Source organism: Danio rerio, chromosome 8 (assembly GCF_052040795.2).
Source record: "Danio rerio strain M-AB ecotype USA chromosome 8, GRCz13ab, whole genome shotgun sequence".
Lineage (NCBI taxonomy): Eukaryota > Metazoa > Chordata > Actinopteri > Cypriniformes > Danionidae > Danio > Danio rerio.
Window position 1 is genome coordinate 58,451,316 of NC_141028.1, and position 25,282 is coordinate 58,476,597.

A 25,282-nucleotide genomic window follows, 5' to 3' on the forward strand; every position below is an offset into this window, starting at 1 on the left:
ATTAAAACTTGGCCACAAATGGGTCTTCCAAACAGATCATGACCCTCAGCTTACTGCCAAATGAGTTAAAATGTGCTGTAAGGACAATAGAGTGAATCTTTTGGAGTGGCCATCACAAAGCCCTGATCTCAATCCTATAGAAAGTGCTGCTAATAAAATATAAATAGAAAATTTGTGGGTTGAAAAAGCTTGTGCGAGCAAGACAGCCAATGAATCTGACTCAGTTACACCAATTCTGTCAGGAGGAATGGGCCAAAATTCCTTCAAAATATTGTGAGAAGATTGTGGAAGAATACCTAAAACATTTGACCAAAGTTATACAGTTTAAAAGCAAAGCTAAAAAATACCAAGGAAATGTGTGTAAACTTTTAACTGTCTAAAAATTAATAAAAAAATTCTCTCATTATTCTGGCAGTTAGCAAATGTAAATCATTTAGGTAATCCTAACGGACCTAAAATAGCAAACATTTTGTTTGATTTATACTGTCAGACACTTAAAAAAATGGTTATGTTCCTTTTTTAGTGTTCACACACACACATATATATACACACACACACACACACACACACACATATGTATATATATTTATATATATATATATACACACACACACACACACACACAGTTGGGGTTGAATTATTAGCCCCGCTGTATGTGTTTTCCCATTTTCTGTTAAATCAAAAGAACATTTCTAAACAGAATACTTGTTAAATGCAGAGCTTCTCTATAAAAATGTGGAAAAAAACTCCTGCAAGATGTACAATAGATCAAACCTCAGCCAGATAAGGAAAAGTAACACAAAAGTAACTGAAAAGTACTGTAATTAACGCATTACTTTCCATAAAATGTAACTAAGTAACGCAATTAGTTGCCTGTTTTTGGGGAGTAACTCAAAATTCTAAAGCACTACTTACTTAAAAGTAACTTTCCACAACACTGTATATTATAATGCACAACAGAATCTGTATTGAATAACACTATTCTGAACCCTTTCAATATATTTCATGCTTTCCAGAAACATATCAAGCAGCACAGGTGGAGTTAATAAGAATGAGGCAATAATAAGGAATTCTTATTGAGCAGCAAATCAGCATATTAAAGTGATTTCTGAAGGAGTATGTGACACTGAAAACTGAAGTTATAATGTTGATAATTCTCATTTGCATTACAGAGATCGGATAATCATATAAAAGGAGCTTTGGTGAGCACATCTTTCAGAAAACCAATGAAAGCAGCCTTGCTTTAATTTCACAGTTTTGTTATCTAGCTGTGGGAAGGTTTCCTCAGAAGAAACATCATGTTTAATGATGGAGAACATTTTCAAACCAGCTTCAGAGATAACCAAGTCAACAGATGCAATTTTTATGCGTTGCCCAACTACACATTGAGGATTGGATGTTTTATCAGCGGCACACAAATCTATACCACCTAAAACCTACTGGATGAAAGAATCTTATTAGACAGGGATGTTGAGGCAACAGTAAAATCAGACGTGCCCTGGTGCATTCCCTTTTCAGCCTTCAATCCATTTTTCACTATGTAATCCTATATACAGTTGAAGTCATTTTTTTAGATTTCCCAAAGGATGTTTAAAAGAGCAAGGACATTTTCACAGTATTTCCTATAGTATTCTTTCTTCTGGGGAAGGACTTATTTGTTTTATTTCAGCTAGAATGAAAGCATTTAAAAAAAAAAAAACAATGTCATGGCCAATATTATTTTTTTTTTTGGATTGTCTTCAGAACAAACCATTGTTATACAGTGACTTGCCTGATTACCAAAACTTTAACCTTATTACCCTTGTTAGGCCTTTAACATGTTAGCAGCACCAACGTATGGGCATTTACAACTACCCAACTTAAAATAGTAATCGTTCTTGACCCACTACAAACAAATAAAGGTGTCATTGGAAAGAAGACACTTTGAGCTTTCCTATGTTTATCTAGAAAAAGTATAAAAATAATACATTTTAAAGTAATGAGAAGGAAATATTTTATTGTGCTCAATATTTGTTTTTTCAAATAAAAACATGCCTTGAAAGCCAAGTGTCTCATGGGTTAAAATTTCAAATTTGATGAAGATACCATACAAAATTAAATTATATTTCTGACCAGGCTCAGCCCTGCTTAAGGCTGATTTATACTTCTGCGTCAAACGCCGGCGTATGCTACGGCGCTTATGCATAGCCCTTCGCCGTGACCGTGGGCGTCGCTGGCGTTCACCTCTCAAAAATTGTAACTACACGTCGCAACGATGCGTAGCGCAAGCTCTGTGATTGGTCGGCTTGGTAGCGCTGACAAGTCTGGGCGGGACCGAGAACCGCGCGAATGGTGCAAGCCTGATGGAGCGATTGTTTACAAGTGTGGAGTCCCGCGAAGGAGCTCCTGATGGAAAGTTTTGTTTTGTGTTTACCTCAGTGGCGCAGTAGGTAGTGCTGTCGCCTCACAGCAAGAAGGTCGCTGGGTCTCTGGTTCGAACCTCGGCTCAGTTGGCGTTTCTGTGTGGAGTTTGCATGTTCTCCCTGCCTTCGCTGGGGTTTCCTCCGGGTGCTCCGGTTTCCCCCACAGTCCAAAGACATGCAGTACAGGTGAATTGGGTAGGCTAAATTGTCCGTAGTGTGTGTGTGTGAATATGTGTGTGGATGTTTCCCAGAGATGGGTATCCGCTGCGTAAAAACTTGCTGGATAAGTTGGCGGTTCAGTCCGCTGTGGTGACCCCGCATTAATAAAGGGACTAAGCCGACAAGAAAATGATTTAATAAATGAATACACATACACACATAAATACATACACCTAAAATCAATTTCCAAACGAAAAATCCATTAAGCCAAGTCTGTATTTAGGGTTAAGTAAGGGTAAAATTAAGCCAGTTGAAAATAAATAAATAGAAGAATGGTAATAGACAAATAGAAAAAGGTATTCAAAACCGTGCTGAAAGAGGTCTACAACAATGAAGAAAAGTTATAAGAAGCCAAACAGGGAACCTTAAATTACTATAAAAAGGGAAAAAAAGATAGAATGATGGAAAAAATATATAATTAAAAACAAAAATAATAGCAATAAAAAAATAAATAAATAATAAAATGGGACCTGGAACCAGAAGGTTCTGCTTTTTGATGACTCATTGATCCTAATTAGTAAACCTTTAGGTTTACGGTTATATATGTTTAAGTAATGTAAAAAAAAAAATGCACCTCACAGAACACTTAATCATTCATTCAATCATTTTCTTGTCGGCTTAGTCCTTTTATTAATCCAGGGTCCCCACGGCAATATTAACCGCCAACTTATCCAGCAAGTGTTTACGCAGCGGATGCCCTTCCAGCCACAACCATCTCTGGGAAACATCCACAAACACTCATTCACACACACACTCATACACTACGGACAATTTAGCCTACCCAGTTCACCTGTACCACATGTCTTTGGACTGTGGGGGAAACCGGAGCACCCGGAGGAAACCCACACGAACACGGGGAGAACATGCAAACTCCACACAGAAACACCAACTGAGCCGAGGATCGAACCAGCGACCTTCTTGCTGTGAAGCAGCAGCACTACCTACTGCGCCACTGCTACGCCCACTTTATTATTTCATAAACAAATATATGAAATTAGTCCTGGAGCAATGAAGATAAGTAATCAGTCAAAAGCCACACATCTCCTGAAAATATGTTTTAAATTTGATGGCGATATTACGCTAAATGACATTTCTGAAAAAACATTTTCTGAGACAATATCTTGTGCTCGTCTCTGTCTCCTTGTTAAGTGTCACTTTAAGCTGAATGCTAGTATCTTGATAAATATCTAGTCAAATATTGTGTGCTGTCATCATGGCAAAGATAAAAGAAATCAGTTAACAATTTCATTTATCAAATTCATAACTAATAATTCAGGAGGACTAATAATTCTGACTTCACCTGTATGTTTTTTCCCGTCCAGGAGCCAACATGACTTGAACACCCAGAAGAGTCTCTCTGACTCCTGTAAGGATGAGCAGGCGTTTCTGCAGCGGCACTACCCGTCATTAGCTTCTCGCTGCGGTTCCCGCTATCTGGCTCGCACCCTGAGCCGCCTGCTCATGCATCACATCAGAGACTGCCTGCCGGAGCTCAAGACCCGGGTCACGGTGCTCACGGCCCAGTATCAGTCCAGACTCAACAGCTACGGGCAGCCGGTGGAGGACCACAGCGCCACCTTGCTGCAGATCGTCACCAAGTTCGCCACCGACTACTGCAGCACAATCGAAGGCACGGCCAGACACATCCAGACCTCTGAACTGTGAGTAGCAGAACTCTTTATTAATGTTCGTATCCAAGCTCTCATTTCAACATAGGCTGGTTGCATTTCGTCTTTAAGATGAACGCTACGGGCGGGATGACGGAATTACTTTACGTGCTACCAGCTGACTGCTTACCTTCGTATGGACGGCTTTACCGCTGTTGTTAGTTTGTCCAGTTAGCTCACCATGTCGGTGGACTTTAGATGCAAAGAGGAGTTGACCATGACGACGGGGTTCGAGTCTAGTAAAGAACGGTTCCAGAAAGTGCGTTAGCCAAAAAATGAAACAAACAGGTAAAGCACAGGGTGAGAATGTGGTAAAATCTGAAATGTGGTAAAAATCAGGTGAGAGCTTTTCACAACCAAGGCTCATTGTGTAAACGTAGCCCCATGGACTTTTCTGGAGACTGCGAAAAACGTCCCAGGAGGTACGTATTTGTGCAGTTTTTGTTTTCGCGAATTCGCGGGAGGCCGCTGTGCGCGCTTTTTGTTCGCGTCTCGAACGCCTCTCAGGAGTGCGCTGTTCTCGTGTGATAAGCCGCCGGAGGCCGCTGTTGAGCGACCATCTGACTGTCCGACTGACTGAATGACCGAACGATTGACTGGGCGGGTGACCCAGCCACCCCCCGATTTGCGGCGATTTGCAAAAGATGTGCGAAAAAGAAAAGCAAAAGCCCTCGTCCGATTTTGACCGCGCTTTCAGATCTCGCTGCGTTCTCGCGCCGTCACGAACTCATTCGCTTTGATTTTTTCATCTTACCTGATTTTTGGAATCGCTTTTCCCCGGACTCCAATCCGGTCGTCGCCGCGGTCGGCTCCGTCGACGTAACACTACGAGCTAAGCTAACAACCTGTTTGCGGCAGGAAACCCCTCCACACCGTCAGCCGGCGAGCGCGATGAAGAGGAGCGGCGTCACACCGCTCGAGAGAAAAAAAATTAAATGCGGCCATGCGTATCTCCGGCCACGTAAATCGCGGTCTCCAGAAATGTCTGCTGGGCTACGTTTCCAGAATGAGCCTGGGTTGGCTTTTCATTTTCTGGATTGCTTTTCAAAACTGTCGTTTGGGTTTAGTGAAGTGGGTGATTGGGTCAATCGGAATAAAAATATTAGCAAACACCCTAATTGTACATTTTGGCAATACACTAATGATGGATATTAACAGAGAATGCTATAATTAGACATAATAGAATTTGCTAGTATATAATTGGCCATCGAATTTGGCCATAAAAAAAAATCTGTAGCCACAAATATGATTTTGAATGAGTGAATGTGTTTTTCAGACCCGTTCACCTAAAGCTGTCACCGCTGACACTCTGGACTCTGCTTGAGTGCCTGGAACAAACAAAAGCAATGACTGCCACAAACAGTGTGAAAGAAATTGACTGTAAAGCTTTTGCTGTTAAAATGGAAATGTGTTTTTATCAAAAGTCTACACGATCTACAAGACCGAGACCATAATCTGGTGTTCAGAATCTTATTTATATATGGAAGCCCTAAAAAAGCAAGATGAATTTATTTATCACAGATTTATTTGTAGACTCACGGCATTTGCGTTTTCGGTTCTGCATGTAACAAAAAAACAACACCAATATGTGTCCATTTTTCTTCACGTTTGTCCCATGTCATACTTTGTGAAATAGTTTTGCATGGAGTATCATGTTCATCCATTGGGGCTAAATTATTCTTTTTTCCAGTAGTTGTAAGGAGTCAAGTGGAAAACATTGAAGATGAAAATTCCTTTTGAAGAGCCTTATTTTGTTTGCTTCTTGCAGTGTTTGTGTATGTGTGCATGTGTTGCCTCACACAACAGACACAATAACAGAGAAACAAAGTTTTAAAGTTGACATGAAGTCAATATCGAAATGCATGCATGATTTTGAACAATTTATGAATTGTATCATATTTATTCAAACCACTGCCTGCCATGAAGACACGAGACCCGAATTGATAGCCTTCTTCTAAAGGATTGATAGTACTGCCCTTAAGAACTGTTAATCCCTCTCTAAATTACTGGTATTACTCTAATTACTCGTCCTAAATGACTGGTAGTCCTGTCCTAATGGAGTGATGGCCCCACCCTAAAGAACTGATAACCCCGCTTTAAAGAACTGATTGCCCCAGCCTATATAACTGTTAGTCCTGCCCTAAAGAACTGTTAGTCCTTCCCTGAATGACAGATAGCCCCGCCCTAAAATACTGGTAACACCCCCCTTAAATGGCTGATAACCCCGCCCTAAAATGATGGTAGCACCGTCCAAGTGAACTGATAGCTCCACCCTAAATAACTGTTAGTCCTGCCTGAAAGGGCTGACAGTCCCACCCTAAAAGACTGATAACTCCACCCTGAAGGGCGTATAGCCCCACCCTATTTTAACAATAGCCCTACCCTAAATGCTTTCCATGTGACCAGAAGTGAAGAATGTTTATTTTGATGGAGAATGATGGTTCTGATATTTGATTAAAGATTATGAGGGCAAATTAATTTTTACAACGTAATGAAGTGCAAAGATACATCATTTATAACAAGCGCTACAACCTTATATGAAAATAAGACCGTTTAGATTTTATGTCGACTTTAAACCACAAAGATGGTGGTGACCTTAGACATTTGCAAAGTACAGTACATCACAACACAGAAGAAGAGAGCTGTCTCTACTTTCATTTCATGGTCACTTAAGATCTTGAATTGTGTATTTTTAGGATATCCCTAAGAAAAAAAATCAAGAAGAATCTGTACTCTCAACCATTCAGCATCCACAAAAGGGTTTCTTACAGCTCCTGCAATTGGGTTGATATTTAGATTTAGGATTTATTTTTATCAAGGGCTGGGAAATTTGGCCTAAAATCGAAATCTCTATTAATTTAACATTTTAACTCTATTACCATTGATGAACAGTTTATTTATTTCAGTTAGTTCATTCATTCATTTATTTTCTTGTCGGCTTAGTCCCTTTATTAATCCGGTGTCGCCACAGCGGAATGAACCGCCAACTTATCCAGCAAGTTTTTATGCAGCGGATGCCCTTCCAGCCGCAACCCATCTCTGGGAAACATCCACACACACATTCACACACACACTCATACACTACGGACAATTTAGCCTACCCAATTCACCTGTACCGCATGTCTTTGGACTGTGGGAGAAACCGGAGCACCCGGAGGAAACCCACGCGAACACAGGGAGAACATGCAAACTCCACACAGAAATGCCAACTGAGCCGAGGTTCGAACCAGCGACCCAGCGACCTTCTTGCTGTGAGGCAACAGCACTACCTACTACGCCACTGCCTCGCCTCAGTTCTATTTTTTTAAATACTCCCGTTTTTATTTTTAATTTAGTTGACAACAATTATTTTACATTTTAGTTTTCGTTACCTATAATAACCTTGGCTTCATCGAGCTCGCCACTCTCCTGCAGCTCTCAGCCTCGCTCATGCTCATCACCACCACCAAACCAACCAATGACAGAGCTTGCACTACACGTCGTGACTTATGTGACTGTGCAAAAGCTGCTTTGGATTGTACGCTCTGCAGAAGTATAAATCAGCCTTAACAGAGCTGGGTCACTTGACTCCACAAGCAGTAAGGAAAGAAAACGAAAAAATCGACCTGGTAAAATTACATCAACTATAGGTGCTGAACTTTGATTACTTTTCAATTAATCACCCAGCCCTATTTTCAACAAATAATTGCTTATCAGGGTTAGGGTTATGGTTAAAAAGCAGCCACTACAGTAAATTTTCAGATACAGTTGAAGTCAGAATTATTAGCCCTCTTTTGATTTTTATTTCTTTTCTATTTTAAATATTTCCCAAATGATGTTTAACAGAGCAAGGAAATTTTCACAGTATGTCTGATAATATTTTTTCCTCTGGAAAAAGTCTTATTGTTTTTTTTCGGCTAGAATAAAAGCAGTTATTAATTTTTTTAAAAACATTTTTGGGACAAAATTATTAGCCCCTTTAAGCAAAAATTTTTTTTTCGATAGTCTACAGAACAAACCATCATTATACAATAACATACCAAATTACCCTAACCTCCCTAGTTCACTTTATTAACCTAGTTAAGCCTTTAAATGTCACTTTAAGCTGTATAGAAGTGTCTTAAAGAATATCAAGTAAAATATTATTTACTGTCATCATGACAAAGATAAAATAAATCAGTTATTTACATTTACATTTAGTCATTTAGCAGACGCTTTTATCCAAAGCGACTTACAAATGAGGACAAGGAAGCAATTTACACAACTATAAGAGCAACAATGAATAAGTGCTATAGGCAAGTTTCAGGTCTGTAAAGTCTAAGAAGGAAAGTATTAGTAATTATTATTATTTTTTAAATTATTATTATTATTATTATTAGAAATAGGTTTTTAAAACTATTATGTTTAAAAATGTGCTAAAACAATCTTTCCTCCAGAAATTGGGTGAAAAAAATAAACAGGAAAGCTAATAATTCAGGGGGGCTAATAATTCTGACATCAACTGTATGTAAGTTTTTTGGATCACAAAAATCATCATAGACTCAGCCAGAATGGGTCATAACTGTGATTTGTGCAGGCACTTTCCAAAGGTTGCCATCTTGCACCGTGCAATTGAGTTTGACATATTCTCATTACCAAGGCCACATTCCTACTAAACCTCTTTTTTTCTCTCTTTTCTCTCTCTGCGACTCCGGCAGCGTCTCAGTCTGTCATTTTCGCACCGAAGCTCATGACAGATATCAAGCACACCATGTTTACTTTGTCTGCTTGGCTGCATTTTGACGGGCAGATAATCCGCAAGTCTGCCCGGCTCTTATTTACACCGTGTTCACTGTGGGATGAAATGGCGTTCATCTCTCATATCTGGCTAAGTCCACACCGGCTATCGATTAATTAAGTGGCTCGTATTGACGCTTTCTGGCTGGACAGTTGGGCTGGAATCCAGGCCTGTGTGAATGTGCCAACAGAAGATTGTTAATTTGTGCAGGATGGACTGACTGTGAGCGCTTGTCTCTCGTTAGGTGCGGAGGAGCTCGCATGTGTTACATTTTCCACGAGACGTTTGGAAGAACCCTGCAGTCCATTGACCCACTTGGAGGACTCACTGAGCTCGATATTCTCACAGCTATTCGAAATGCTACGGTATAATGTTTACATGGTTTTGCATGCGTGTGTGTGAACAGATAAGTACTTTCTGAATACGTTTGCTCACTTTCTTAAATGTAAAGCACAGTTAACGTCATAATTATTCGCCCCCCTCCTCATGTAAAATGTTGATTGCAAGACATTGCAAGTCCTAATGCAGCTCTTGTCTTAGTTATAAACAAATAATAAGCTAGTAGTAATGTAAAATGCTGGATATACAGATTAAAAATGCATTCAGCACCACCCTAAAAAGAAAATCATTGCTTTATATACTATAAATGTTCACACTTTACATACAACTATGTCTTCAATAAGATAAATGGCCACACTTTAATTCAATGTACAATTCACGTTATTAACAAACCATGACCTAAAACATTTAGTTCAATAAACTACTAATTAGCTGCTTTTTAATCTTCGTAATGCTGTAGTTGCATTTATTTATTGGTTAGTATTAGTGATGTAGAATAAAATCATACTTTATAAATGCTAATACAGTTTTTATCCTAGTAATAAACAGCTAATAAGCTAGTAGTAATGTAAAATGCTGGATATACAGATTAAAACTGCACTAAGCGCCACCCCAAAGAGAAAATCATTGTTTTTTGGTCACACTTTACACACAACTATGTTTTCAATAAGATAAATGTCCACACTTTAATTCAATGTACAATTCACGTTATTAACAAACCATTACCTAAAGCATTTAGTTCAATGAACTACTAATTAGCTGATGAATTTAGGTATTGGTTAGGATTAGGGATGTAGAATGAAATCATACGTTATAAGTCCTAATACAGTTCTTATCTTAGTAATAAACAGGTAATAAGCTAGTAGTAATGTAAAATGCTGGATATACAGATTAAAAATGCATTCAGCACCACCCTAAAGAGAAAATCATTGCTTTATATACCATAAATGCTCACACTTCACATACAACTATTTTTTCATTAACATAAATGGTCACACTTTATTTTAATGTATAATTTACGCTATTAACAAACCATTATTAAGGACATTTAGTTCAATGAACTACTAATTAGCTGCTTTTTAATCATCGGTAAGGTAGTGTTTGGATTTAGGGATTGGTTAGGATTAGTGATGTAGAATGAAATCATACTTTATAAGTGCTAATACAGTTTTTTTCATCCTAGTAATAAACAGGTAATAAGCTGGTAGTAATGTAAAATGCTGGATATACAGATTAAAACTGCACTAAGCGCCGCCCCAAAGAGAAAAATATTGTTTTATGGTCACACTTTACACACAACTATGTTTTCAATAAGATAAATGTCCACACTTTAATTCAATGTACAATTCACGTTATTAACAAACCATTACCTAAAGCATTTAGTTCAATGAACTACTAATTAGCTGATGAATTTAGGTATTGGTTAGGATTAGGGATGTAGAATGAAATCATACGTTATAAGTCCTAATACAGTTCTTATCTTAGTAATAAACAGGTAATAAGCTAGTAGTAATGTAAAATGCTGGATATACAGATTAAAAATGCATTCAGCACCACCCTAAAGAGAAAATCATTGCTTTATATACCATAAATGCTCACACTTCACATACAACTATTTTTTCATTAACATAAATGGTCACACTTTATTTTAATGTATAATTTACGCTATTAACAAACCATTATTAAGGACATTTAGTTCAATGAACTACTAATTAGCTGCTTTTTAATCATCGGTAAGGTAGTGTTTGGATTTAGGGATTGGTTAGGATTAGTGATGTAGAATGAAATCATACTTTATAAGTGCTAATACAGTTTTTTTCATCCTAGTAATAAACAGGTAATAAGCTGGTAGTAATGTAAAATGCTGGATATACAGATTAAAACTGCACTAAGCGCCGCCCCAAAGAGAAAAATATTGTTTTATGGTCACACTTTACACACAACTATGTTTTCAATAAGATAAATGTCCACACTTTAATTCAATGTACAATTCACGTTATTAAGAAACCATTACCTAAAACATTTAGTTCAATAAACTACTAATTAGCTGCTTTTTAATCTTCGTAATGCAGTAGTTGCATTTATTTATTGGTTAGGGTTAGGGATGTAGAATAAAATCATATTTTATTAGTGCTAATACAGTTCTTATTTGAGTAATAAACAGGTAATAAGCTGGTAGTAATGTAAAATGCTGGATATACAGATTAAAAATGCATTCAGCACCTCCCTTAAGAGAAAATCATTGCTTTATATACTATAAATGCTCACACTTTACATACAACTATATTTTCATTAACTTAAATGATCACACTTTATTTTAATGTATAATTCACGTTATTAAGAAACCATTACCTAAGACATTTAGCTCAATGAACTACTAATTAGCTGATGGATTTAGGTATTGGTTAGGATTAGGGATGTAAAATGAAATCATACTTTATTAGTCCTAATACAGTTCTTATCTTAGTAATAAACAGGTAATAAGATAGTAGTAATGTAAAATGCTGGATATACGGATTTAAAATACATTCAACGCCACCCTTAAGAGAAAATCATTGCTTTATATACTATAAATGCTCACACTTTACATACAACTATATTTTCATTAACATAAATGGTCACACTTTATTTTAGTGTATAATTCACACTATTAACAAATCATTGTTAAAGACATTTAGTTTAATGAACTACCAATTAGCTGCTTTTTATTCATCAGTAAGGTAGTGGTTGGATTTAGGGATTGGTTATGATTAGGGATGTAGAATGAAATCATACTTTAAAAGTGCTAATACAGTTTTTATCCTAGTAATAAACAGGTAATAAGCTAGTAGTAATGTAAAATGCTGGATATACAGATTAAGACTGCACTAAGCGCCACCCTAAAGAGAAAATCATTGTTTTTTGGTCACACTTTACACACAACTATGTTTTCAATAAGATAAATGTCCACACTTTAATTCAATGTACAATTCACGTTATTAACAAACCATTACCTAAGACATTTAGTTCAATGAACTACTAACTAGCTGATGGATTTAGGTATTGGTTAGGATTAGGGATGTAAAATGAAATCATACTTTATTAGTCCTACTACAGTTCTTATCTTAGTAATAAACAGGTAATAAGATAGTAGTAATGTAAAATGCTGGATATACGGATTAAAAATGCAGTCAGCACCACCCCAAAGAGAAAATCAATTCTTTATATACCATAAATGCTCACACTTTACATACAACTATATTTTCATTAACATAAATGGTCACACTTTATTAAAATGTACAATTCACGCCATTAACAAACCATTATTTAAGACATTTAGTTCAATGAACTACCAATTAGCTGCTTTTTAATCATCAGTAAGGTAGTGGTTGGATTTAGGGATTGGTTAGGATTAGTGATGTAGAATGAAATCATACTTTATAAGTGCTAATACAGTTTTTATCCTAGTAATAAACCAGTAATAAGCTAGTAGTAATGTAAAATGCTGGATATACAGATTAAAACTGCACTAAGCGCCGCCCCAAAGAGAAAATCATTGTTTTATGGTCACACTTTACACACAACTATGTTTTCAATAAGATAAATGTCCACACTTTAATTCAATGTACAATTCACGTTATTAACATACCATTACCTAAAACATTTAGTTCAATAAACTACTAATTAGCTGCTTTTTAATCTTCGTAATGCAGTAGTTGCATTTATTTATTGGTTAGGGTTAGGTATGTAGAATAAAATCATACTTTATTAGTGCTAATACAGTTCTTATTTGAGAAATAAACAGGTAATAAGCTGGTAGTAATGTAAAACCCTGGATATACAGATTAAAAATGCATTCAGCACCACCCTAAAGAGAAAATCATTGCTTTATATACTATAAATGCTCACACTTTACATACAACTATATTTTCATTAACATAAATGGTCACACTTTATTTTAATGTATAATTCACGCTATTAACAAACCATTATTTAAGACATATAGTTCAATGAACTACTAATTAGCTGCTTTTTAATCATCAGTAAGGTAGTGTTTGGATTTAGGGATTGGTTAGGATTAGTGATGTAGAATGAAATCATACTTTATAAGTGCTAATACAGTTTTTATCCTAGTAATAAACAGGTAATAAGCTGGTAGTAATGTAAAATGCTGGATATACAGATTAAAACTGCACTAATCACCACCCTAAAGGGAAAATCATTGCTTTATAGACTGTAAAAATGCTCACACTTTACATACAACTATATTTTCTTCAACATAAATGGTCAATACAGTAGTCGACATTTGAAGTGGATCACCACCTTTCATCAAAGTTGTCAAACATTTTTAATTCACTTTGAATGTTGATTGCTGTATATTAACTAATACAGTCGTATTGTAAAGTGTGGTTTAAATGATGTACCAGAAGGCTACATTATAGTTGAACTGTCTGTGGTTGTTGTGATGGATGTACTGTATAGGGTCCTCGGCCGGCGCTGTTCGTTCCAGAGGTCAGTTTTGAGCTGCTGGTGAAGAAGCAGATCAAGAGACTGGAGGAGCCCAGTTTGCGATGCGTGGAGCTCGTACATGAAGAGCTTCAGAGGATCATCCAGCACTGCTCGTCCTACAGCACACAGGTAAGCCAACACCTATTGATATCTAACGCAGAGATTTCTTTTTCAAATATTTCCCAAATGATGTTTAATTTTGCGAGGAATTTTTCACGTTATTTTCTATAATATGTTTTCTTCTGGAGAAAGTCTCATTTGTTTTAATTCGGCTAGAATAAATGCTAAATTTCTTTACACCTTTTAACCGCATTTGTAGTTCTAATCAAATAAAATTTTCAATGTGCAATGCATTGTGGGCAATATTAGCGATTAAAGTATGGACGCTTTTACGCTTAAAATTTTTTACAGAAATAGTAAACCATCCAGGAACCTTTGGCGTACTCTTTTTAACATACTACGATTTGGGACATACTAATTCTATTTTTGAATACTATTTAGGATGGATAGTATGCGAATTGGGATGCAGCACATGTCTTGCTAATCGAACACACCTGATTCAGATCATCAGCTCATTAGCAGAGACTGAAAGAGCTGTAATGGGTGTGACAGACAAAGGAGACATCCAAAACATGCAGTGCTGGTGGTCCTCCAGGAACATGGTTGAGAAACACTGCTCTATATTACAGCTCAGAACTTGTACAAATTGAAAGCTTTTCACAGGCACAACAGATCGACACACACGCACCGAGAAGCTCCTGCATTAGGATTCTCTCCTCATTCAGCTCTTATCTTCTGTCCTCCCGCCTTCACTGTGTACATTTGTTTTACATTGAGCATTTTTCACATCCCTCTATTATATACATACATTTGTTGCCAGAATTGAGGAAAAAGCAGTGCACAGATTTCATTCTTATCATATTTTGGCAGTGTTTTGGGAGGAATGTGCGTTCGCTCTTTTATTGTGAATTTGTAAAAAAGATGTGTTATATAATTTGACAGCCTACATGCGGTGTGTTTGCATGTCTGTTTATGTTTGAAGGAACTGTTGAGGTTTCCCAAACTGCACGATTCAATAGTGGAGGTGGTCACCGGCTTACTCAGGAAACGCCTGCCTATTACTAATGAGATGGTAGGTGCACAAGCTGCACAACACACACACACACACACACACACATATAGGTTATATAGAAGGTTATAAGTTCTGCAGATTTTTCGCAGATTTCCTCAGATTTGTAGCCCATCATTAATTCTGTTTATTTACTTGAGCAAATGTGTGTAAATTTATATCTATTCAGTTTTTAAATTAATTACAGTAATATTATTGACTAATATGAAAATGTTCATCTGATTTATGTACTATGCAGTTTGTACAGTAATATTTTCTGTCTTTTAGTAGAGATATTAAATGAGAGACTTGCTTTGTTTACCAAATAAAGTGAATCTTATTGGATTTACATTTTAAACATTAAATAAAAGTTTAAAAGATCTAATTTTTTATTTTGCATATTAAAGTTTTAGTTATGATACCAAAATAATTCCACAGTAATCTGCAGATTTAACCAAAATTCTTCGCAGAAATAGCAAAAAACATCCACAATTTCTGTCTGGCCCTAGTTGTAAGTTAAATGGAAGTGGTTATAATGGAAGTCATTGGGGCAAAAATAGCCCCCAACATAACGAAAGGTTGGCGAATTTAAACAATGCGCAAGGAATAAACACAATTCACAAGAAAAATAAAAGCAAATAAAGCCTTTTAACACACACAATGTATATGTCATATGTCTGTTTCAGCATTTATGCACAAAAAAACGTTTTTTATTTAACCCAATGGTTGAGTTAAAAATATTGGATGCTTTGTAGGGTTATTTTTAACCTTTATTGTGTTATTTAAAAACTCAACCAGTTGGGTTAAAATTTCAACAGTCACCTGATTTAACTGAGACAGAACAGCTTTAATAATAAGCGTACGTAATGTGTCATACCCATACCCTTTATTTAAGCTTAAGCTCAAGTTTTTTTCTTTAGCAAATTACCTCTCCGTGTCATCTATTTCACCCGCACTCTTAATTATTGATGACACAAGTGCGCTTTGAAGCCGATCTATTATAAATTGATAAAAACGCTGTGTCTGCAATTTAAAATGTAGGGGAAATAAAGCATTTTAATTATTTTTAAAACTATATGTTATTTTTTTACACATCCATAATTATAAAATTAATAGTAGTACTAGTAATAGTAGCAATAGTACTAACAGAATGGGAAAAAAAAACATTGATTCAAAATAACCCAATGCATTGGGTTAAAATAACCCATAGTTGGGAAGGTGCTATAATAACCTATAGTTTGGTTATATGTTGGGGTATTTTTAACCCAACTGTTTTTATTTTAATGAGTAGGCTCATTCTGAAAATTGTATCTCTATATAGATTTCTGGAGTTCGTGATTTATGTAGCTAGAAGTACATTTGGCCTGCATTTAGTCTTTAAAATGAATGCTGTGGATGGTATGACGCCGTTCCTTTTCGCGCTACCAGTTGACCGCTTACCTCCATATGGTCAGCTGTTACCAGTTTGTGCCGTCAGCTCGCATATACGTTGACAGACTTGAGACGGTTAACCACAATAATGGGTTTCGAGTGCGGTGAAGAACAGTTCCAGTATGCAGGTTAGACAAAAACAAAAGCCAAAAAATAAAATAAACAAGTAAATAACAGGGTGAGAATGTGGTAAAATCTGAAAATGTGGTTAAAATCTGACAAGGGATATTCTTTTTCTGGATTGGCATTGGGCGGGCGCTAGTCAATCAGTGCTTTTGAAAACACTATCGGTTGGGTTTTGGAAAGGAGGAGGGTGGGTGAGTCGATCGGTCGGACAGTTAGTCAGTCAGTCAGTCAGTCAGTCGACAGTGTCCTCTAATGGATTTATGTGAGAACAGCAGGTGCGAATGGCCCTCGAGAGAGATATTTGAGATCTGAAAAAGCATACACAATGACCTCTGGTGAATTTGCGGAAAAAAAAACTGCAGAAAAAAAAATGTACCTCCTGGGACATATTTGGCGCTCTCCAGAAATGTATATAGGGCTACGTTTTCAGAATGAGCCTGAGTTGGTTTTAGCTAATTCTGAAGACATGTTATGGTTTTAACTTACGGATTGTGTTTGCTTCTTCTCAGGTTCATAATCTGGTTGCGATCGAGTTGGCCTATATAAACACCAAACATCCAGACTTCACTGACGCTGCCCAAGTGTCTGCATCCGTCAACAGCCAGCAGGTACTCTCCGTCTCTCTTTCTCTCTTCAAACAGGATTAGTCTTTGTTTTATCTTTCTCTCTCTCTCTCTCTCTCTCTTTCTCTCCCGCAGGCGGAGGCCGGGGATGGAGGGAAGCGCTGGAAGAATGAGAAGATGCCGTCTGAGGAGAAAGGCCCAATACCTGGATTTGGAAGCCCCAGCAAAGCCATCAACCTGTTGGACACGGTACATTTTTGGCTATCTCACGACTCCAGAAGACAACATTTGAGGAATAGCATGAAAGAGCAATTCCTGCGTTGTGGATGTGATATTTGCAGTAAAAACTCAAAGCGTAGATTCACATAGAATAGATATGTTAACATTATATTGAGACATCTGTTTATATTTTACAAAAAAAACTGATCACAGAGTTATAGGATCAGAAGAATAACAACCTGTAAACATTTTTTATATTTTAGATGAGGAAAATAAACATGCGTTATGGATGTGACCCAAAAAGTCTGTGAGTTTACAGTACACAACATAGATTCTGCTAATTAAACTGCAAAAGTCAAAGCTAATCAACAGGATAAGAGTTGCTCTCTTTAGAACAAAAATAACTGGTTTTATTTTGTTTGACTTTTTTGCATTAAAGGGCACCTATGGTGAAAAATCTACTTTTCAAGCTGTTTGGACAGACATGTGTGTAGGTATAGTGTATAGACCATCATATTGGGGTGTTATAAACACACCCAGTCCTTTTTTCCCAATTTAACAACATAAAAACGGTGGACCAATTGGTGCGGTTTTTAGATCGACCACAACTTGATGTAGGAGTGCGGTCCCCCCGCCCACCAATAATGATTGACAGGTGCCCGTCACCGTATCCTTAGTTGTTTCACGTCCGCCATTTTCAGCATGTGAGTCAAAGCGATATCAATAAAGGAACACCCTTGCTCTATTTTAGATGCAAGGCTCATTTGGCTCAACACAAGATCAACTTTCACCACATGATCGCTCTCATCGGAATTATTGTTTGTAACTTTAGGTAGGTTTGCAAACTTGTACTTTTCATTACGTCTACCTTAAACTTCAGCCGTTTGTATTTCTCGCGGTCACAGAAGCTCCCTGTGATCTTAACTAGGTGCAGCTGGAAAGTGTGAGCGCGTTGCCTCACGTGAGTGTCACTCCATTGGAAATAAAATAACAAACTTGCCTGCAGGTTGCAAACCACAAGCGCCGCTCGACCACGCAGCGTTATGCATTTTAGAATTCTAAACATAGGTTTCTATCAGGGCACACACAATGGCGTTTCAAGTCAGCGGCTGTCTGCGACTTTGGTAAATCAAATATGATTGGTTTAAAAAATTACTAAGACATTTTTGAGTATTTTTACACTACTGTAGAATACATGACTATACAAACAACTTAATAAGGGTTTTGTTATTTCAGTAATTACTTTAATAAATTTTTTCATGGCAAGGTTGACATTTGCATGCAATTGCTCGAAAGACAAATTCTCAAGTTGTGCTCATGTTTCTGCAGGCCGTGCCAGTATCGCGCAAACTGAGCTCTCGAGAGCAGCGGGACTGTGAGGTGATCCAGAGACTCATCAAATGCTACTTTCTGATCGTGCGCAAGAGCATTCAGGACAGGTCAGCTTTATTGTGCATATTTGTCAAGCACATCAAAGTGCGATTTTAGTCTTTAGTGCTGAAAATTTGTGAAATTTACACCTACTTTAAAACTTTATATTACAGTGGGCGAAATAAGTTGTGAACACGTCGTGTTTTTTCCTGGTAATAACATTTCTAAAGGAGCTGTTAACATGGAATTGAAGCAGATTTTGGTAAAAACCCAAACGATGCAAACATAAAAATAAAACAAAACAAAAAAAATCTGAAAAATGATTTCTGTGTAATAACAATGGAATGACAGAAAAGAAAGTGCTGAACTACTGAATTTTATTTAATACTTTATATAAAGGCTCTTTTGGTGATGGCAGCTCAAAGACGCCTCTCATATGGAGAATGAAGTCACATGCATTGCTCAGTTGTGAGTTTTTTACAGACTTCAACAGAGTGCCAAAATCTTGATGGTTCTGTGGGTCATGTCTATCAAATCAGAGCTTTATTTTGTATTCTCTATTGGATTCACATCAGGTGATTGGCTGGGCCATTCTACAGCCTAATTTTCTTTCTCTGAAAGCATTTGAGAGTTTCCCCGGCTGTGTTTTGGATCATTGTCTTGCTGATATGTCCACCCTGGTTTCATCTTCACCCTCCTGCTGATGTAGATGTCGGACTGAAGCAGCTGATATTCATTTACACTGAGGAAGGGCAGAGGGTTGCTGAAGAGATTTCAGCCTGTTTGGGCTTTCACTGCCTTTCTACTCCTTCCTTTCTTCATTTGTTCAGTACCTTTTCTCTGTGTCATTTCATTGTATTACACATAACTTCATTTGTAACAACTAAATAAATCCATATATGCAAAGAAAACTAAAATCTTTGGATATATGGATTTATTTAGTTGTTACCCACGTCTGGTGGATATTTCAAGTCAACAGCCCCTTTAAAAATATGATTTCTAAGAAAAATGGTGTTCAATATTTATTTCCCCCACTGTATTTCAAAGAGGGTATGATGATTTTCTATAGGCACTCTATTATCGTCTATTTACATGTTTACCAGAAGACAAAATAAATCAATTGCAATTTTTTTTATGATGCGTTACCCTTCAGAAAGGAAAAAAATAAAACTGTTTAGTCGTACACTTCTCTAAATGATTGATAATGAACCTTTTAGTGGAGCTTTGAAGCAAGATTTTATATTTTATTAGTGATTTTTTTATTCTTTTTTTATAGTTTTTTTTATTATTCTGCTTCCTGTAGTGTGCCAAAGACAGTGATGCATTTCCTGGTGAATTTCGTGAAGGAGCATCTGCAGAGTGAGCTGGTGGGTCAGCTTTACAAACAGCCTCTGCTGCAGGAGTTGCTCATCGAGTCTCAGGAAACAGCACAGCAGCGCACTGAGGTCGCACACATGCTGGAGGTACGTCAAAATGGGCAGTATTATCAGGGGAAATCGAATTGGCACAAAACAAAACCTTTTTTTTTTTTTTTTTGATTTAGAAATTGAAAGTTTTCTGTCACTTGACCTGTGCAGAGGCTGCCAGGCAAAAAAAAAAACAATGAGCCGTAATGGCAGCTACACTGAAATCTTCATAGAAACGCAGCACAAACTGCTCATATTTCCACATTTTTCCATTTCCATATTTTGGTTATTACAACTTTAAAATGAGAAGTGTAAATTCACATAATTATATTTAGTTTTTTTTTTTTTTAATTCAGTTACTTTTAATTAGTTTTTAGAGGCAGATTTACTAGTTTTTATATTTTCAAATTGCTTAGTTTTAGTTTAGTTTTTATTAGCTTCAGTTTTTTGTTTGTTTGTATTTTATAAATTGTAATATTTATTTGGTGCAAGATTCAAAATCATCTGAATAAATGTTGTTAAATAAAAACTCAACAAAAGATACGTTTTGAAACGTATTCAGAGGATTCATGATGACCACTATCGTCTGCCACTACCACCTACTCATTCTCAAATTTAAATACAACAGCCCACAAGATAACAGCCTTGAGTACATTATTTGCGCAAAGCTGCTTCTGAGGTTAGATACACAGTAGTGATGGGAAGTTTGGATCTTCAACGTGAACCAAATCTTTTATGTTATCTCAAGTTTGGACTCAACATATCATAAATAAATAGTCAGCAATCATAATTTCAGTCAGTTAAAACATCACCATGATCTGAATAGTTTCTTACAATTAGGTTTTGCAACCCAACTGAAGCCTGATTCACTTATTTAAATTCCATTACGACTTTCTGTTATGAAATAAACTTACATTTCGCCACATCCTCTCGTTTAAGCCCCCGGTTTACCTGCGCTGCAGAAGTTTAGTTCAGTCACAGCAGGCTGTCATGTACTGTTTGTGTTCGGTTCACTGAATCTCATGTGCAGTATGATTGGTTCACCGCTTCTCAAATCTGATCTCAGTGTACTGTTCTAATAACTGAATAACTCAGGAAATTGGTTTAATTCGATTTAAAGGGGGGTATCAGGCATGTTAAAAAGTAAATTGTTTGTGGATAAGTGGATAAGTGCTAACTGGAGACGTGAATCGTTTCAAATGATTCAGTTCGATTTGGTGAACTAGTTAAACTGGTTCACTTAAAAGATCCAGTTAAAAAGAACGATTAGTTCGTGATTATGATCACTAATACAGAATTAAAACCCATTACTGGACACAAATGTGTTATTAAGTCTTTTAAGTCTCTGCTCGGGTCGTATTTAATGTTGTCACCGTGCTGCTGTCATGTCCAGCCGTTGTTTTTGTCATGGGAGTAACAGCGAGCATGACTGGAGGAGGACCAGCTTACATATGGGTCAAACACCTGGCGTGTGCGTAAAACTGGCAGTGGAAAGCAAGAGATTTACCTCTGAAAGGCTTATGTAATAAATACATTTACATAGAGGAAAACGAAGGGCGTTATTCTTATAATTTTAGTTAGTTTCTATTTGTTTTATGTATACACAATACAGTTTCAGTTTGTTCTAGTTTTTTTTTACTTGTTTTTATTTTATTTCAGTTAGTGAAAGTGTTTTTCTTTCTGTTTTAGTTTTCGTTCATTTTCATTAACCTTAATAACCTTGCTACTAAGTTTTGACAATCTGCAGTTTTGAAGTCGCTCCATATCACTAGCAGTTAATAAAGCTGAATGTTTATTAAAAAACACCAAGAGTTTGTGCTGTACGCCGAACACATTATCATCCTCAAAAACAGCATTACAGAACAGAACATCAGACAGTGACGCAACATTAGCTACAGTGCAGCAGAACGAACATTAAAACCAGTGAGGGTGTCTCATTTTTAAAAGTCTGACTACTATTAAGTAGACACATCAGCATCTTAAAATGCCAAAGACTGCCGTGTGAGTGTGCCTGGCTGTAGAGACGGTGATTTACATGAGCTGAATTTCAAGACAACTTTTACAAGACTACAAACAGCATAGCAAGCACAGCAGACTGTCGGCCTGTGAACTGAAGCATACCGAATATATGAAAACACAAGTGCTAGAAATGCATTCAAAATCTGCGTTCGGTTGCTCTGTTCTGCGAAACTTGATCTAATGCAAAATTCATAGCTTCATCACATATGATATGGCTTTATATCTAATCTCATTACTCAGTAAACACTGTGCAAACAATGCATATTTCGCATTACCATGTTTTGAAAACATTTGATAACCTCATTTTAACATTTTAAAGATTAAAAAGAGCTAAATTGTTCAGTATGATCAAGAACACACATGAAAAATATGATCATGAAAACACACGTACAATGTTAAACATTTTTGCACACAAGTAGTTAGTAAGCCAATAAGTAGTCAATAAAACATTGACAAACCTTATGTTTAAAGCATATGTGTGTTCATGTAAATCAGTGAATTATTTACTAGAGATTCACTTTGACTGGATCATTTATGTCAGTGAATCTAACTGGTTATTGTCTCTAACAGGATCTTTGACTCGTGTTGACCGGATAGTTCAAATCAGTGAATTGTTAACTGAATACTCACTGTTACCACATCATTTAAATCTGTGAATTGTTTACTGAACTGAAGACTCGCTCTGACAAGATAATTTAAATCAATGTGTGATAAAGTGCAGACTCAGTCTGACCGAATCATTTGAATCAGTGAGTCATTAAGTGCAGATAATTTGAATTAGTGAACAGTTTAGAGAAGAGCATCTCTGACTGCATCCTTCAAATCAGTAAATTGCTAAATGGAAACTCACTGACTGAATCATTTGAATCGGTGAATTCGTAACTGGAAACTCACTCTGACTGAATCATTTGAATTAGTGAGTCATTAAGTGCTGACTCACTTTGACCAAATCATTTGAATCAATGAATTGTTAACTGGAAACTTACTTTAACCGAATCATCCGAATCAGTGAATTGTTAACTGTAAACTCACTCTCACCGAATCATTTGAATCAGTGAGTCATTAAGTGCAGACACGCTCTGAGCAAATCATTTGAACCAGTGAATTGTTAACCAAAGACTCACTTTGAACAACTAAGTTGAATTAATGAGTCATTAGATTCAGATTCGCTCTGACCAAATCATTTGAATCAGTGAACTGTTAACCAAAGACTCAATCTGACCGGATCATTTGAATCAATGAGTCTTTAGTACAGACTCGCTCTGACCAAATCATTTGAATTAGAATAGTTAACCAAAGAATCACTCTGATTGGGTCATTGGAATCAATGAGTCAGTAAGTACAGACTCGCTCTGGCCAAATCAGTTGAATTAGAATAGTTAACCAAAGACTCACTCAGACCGGGTCATTTGAATCAATGAGGAATTAAGTGCTGACTTACTCTGACCAAATCATTTGAATCAGTGAATCATTAAGTGCAGACTCGCTCTGAGCGAATCATTTGAACCAGTGAATTGTTAACCAAAGATTCACTCTGAACAATTCAGTTGAATTAATGAGTCATTAGGTTCAGACTCACTCTGACCAAATAATTTGAATCAGTGAATAGTTAACCAAAGAATCCCTCTAACCGGATCATTTGAATCAATGCGTCAGTAAGTACAGACTCGCTCTGACCAAATCAATTGAATTAGAATAGTTAACCAAAGAATCACTCTGACCGGATCATTTGAATCAATGAGTCAGTAAGTACAGACTCGCTCTGACCAAATCAATTGAATTAGAATAGTTAACCAAAGACTCTCTCTGACCGGATCATTTGAATCAATGAGGAATTAAGTGCTGACTTACACTAACCAAATCATTTGAATCAGTGAGTCATTAAGTGCAGACTCGCTCTGACCGAATCATTTGAACCAGTGAATTATTAACCGAAGACTCACTCTTACCAGATCATTTGAATCAGTGAGTCATTAAGTGCAGACTCGCTCTGACCGAATCATTTGAACCAGTGAATTGTTAACCAAAGACTCACTCTGACCAGATCATTTGAATCAGTGAGTCATTAAGTGCAGACTCGCTCTGTAGTTTCATACTTGTAGTTTTGACCATTTAGTCCAAAACAATACTTAGAAGATCTCTATGATCAGTAAAATACCTTCACACTGAATGGGTTTTTACCACACGTTTCCTTTTGACACCAATGTCGTTCTTTCTGTCTTCTTCTTCTCTTGTAGGCCCTCAAGAAAGCCAGTAACATTATCTCAGAGATTCGCGAGACTCATCTTTGGTAGCCAAACGTTCTCATCGAACAGTCTGTCCAGGAAAGTGTTTACATGTTTGTTTGTGCTGTGTGTGTGTGCGAGTGTGTATGTGAAGAGCGTGTATGTAAATGTGAAGAAACACAATGCCTCCGCCAGCATGAACACTCAACAAACTCTGTACAGTTTTCCAGAAGCTCCTTATTTCTACTGCATATGCACTGATTCAATAACTCTGAGGTCAAACGAGTGTGTGTTTGTGTATGTTTGTAATCAGATATAGTGAACATATCAACACCATATTGTGTTATTCATCGTCATAAACCTTATATAATGACGAATAATCGATCATTTAGTGTTATAATAATTGAAAAATGTCCTGAATGGTACACTATAAAAGACATTAGTTGAATTTACTTCAAAAAGTGAGTAAACTCGTTGCAATAAAATCAATCATAAACTGTGTGCATAATTATAAGAAATAAAGTCAACTTGACAGCCATTTTGTGCCAGACCGCACACCACACACCAGGTGATTGGTGGAGAGGAGACAGAGTGATGAAGCCAATTATGATATGGGGAGGGTTAGGAGGCCATGATAGACAGAGGCCAGTGGGCAGATTTGGCCAGGATGCCGGGGTTAACACTCCTACTCTTTTTCGAAGGACACCCCGGGATTTTTAACGACCACAGAGAGTCAGGACCTCAGTTTAACGTCTCATCCAAAAGACGGCGCTCACTGAGCAGTATAGAGTCCCCGTCACTATACTGGGGCATTAGGACACAAACAGACCGCAGGTTGAGCGCCCCCTGCTGGCCTCACTAACACCACTTCCGGCAGCAACCTAGCTTTTCCATGAGGACTCCCATCCAGGTGCTGACCAGGCGCAGCCCTGCTTAGCTTCAG

General features: G+C 37.0%; 1 protein-coding gene and 1 long non-coding RNA gene across 8 annotated transcripts in view; both read left to right on the forward strand.

The window, feature by feature from the left end:
• si:dkey-32e23.4 overlaps nucleotides 1-24,877 on the forward strand; it is a 55,026-nt gene extending 30,149 nt beyond the window's left edge. For all 6 annotated transcript variants that reach the window (XM_087265440.1, XM_087265439.1, XM_087265442.1 and 3 more), the window contains 9 exons: nucleotides 3,944-4,282; nucleotides 9,289-9,409; nucleotides 13,845-14,000; nucleotides 14,914-15,003; nucleotides 17,046-17,144; nucleotides 17,235-17,348; nucleotides 18,648-18,757; nucleotides 19,993-20,152; nucleotides 24,352-24,877. In XM_087265440.1, coding sequence (XP_087121566.1) covers nucleotides 3,944-4,282; nucleotides 9,289-9,409; nucleotides 13,845-14,000; nucleotides 14,914-15,003; nucleotides 17,046-17,144; nucleotides 17,235-17,348; nucleotides 18,648-18,757; nucleotides 19,993-20,152; nucleotides 24,352-24,408 — 1,246 coding nt within the window. In that variant the 3' untranslated portion in view covers nucleotides 24,409-24,877. The remainder of the gene's footprint in view (nucleotides 1-3,943; nucleotides 4,283-9,288; nucleotides 9,410-13,844; nucleotides 14,001-14,913; nucleotides 15,004-17,045; nucleotides 17,145-17,234; nucleotides 17,349-18,647; nucleotides 18,758-19,992; nucleotides 20,153-24,351) is intronic.
• Nucleotides 20,226-24,199, forward strand: LOC147842888 (uncharacterized). Of its 2 annotated transcripts, none has more exons than XR_015498560.1 (4): nucleotides 20,226-22,829; nucleotides 22,877-22,984; nucleotides 23,124-23,577; nucleotides 24,127-24,199. It is a non-coding gene; the product is annotated as an uncharacterized LOC147842888 (long non-coding RNA). The 2 variants fall into 2 exon arrangements; XR_015498559.1 differs by lacking the exon at nucleotides 24,127-24,199 and adding an exon at nucleotides 23,682-23,985 and having other exon boundaries at nucleotides 21,752-22,829; nucleotides 23,124-23,543.
• Nucleotides 24,878-25,282: the final 405 nt, after the last annotated feature.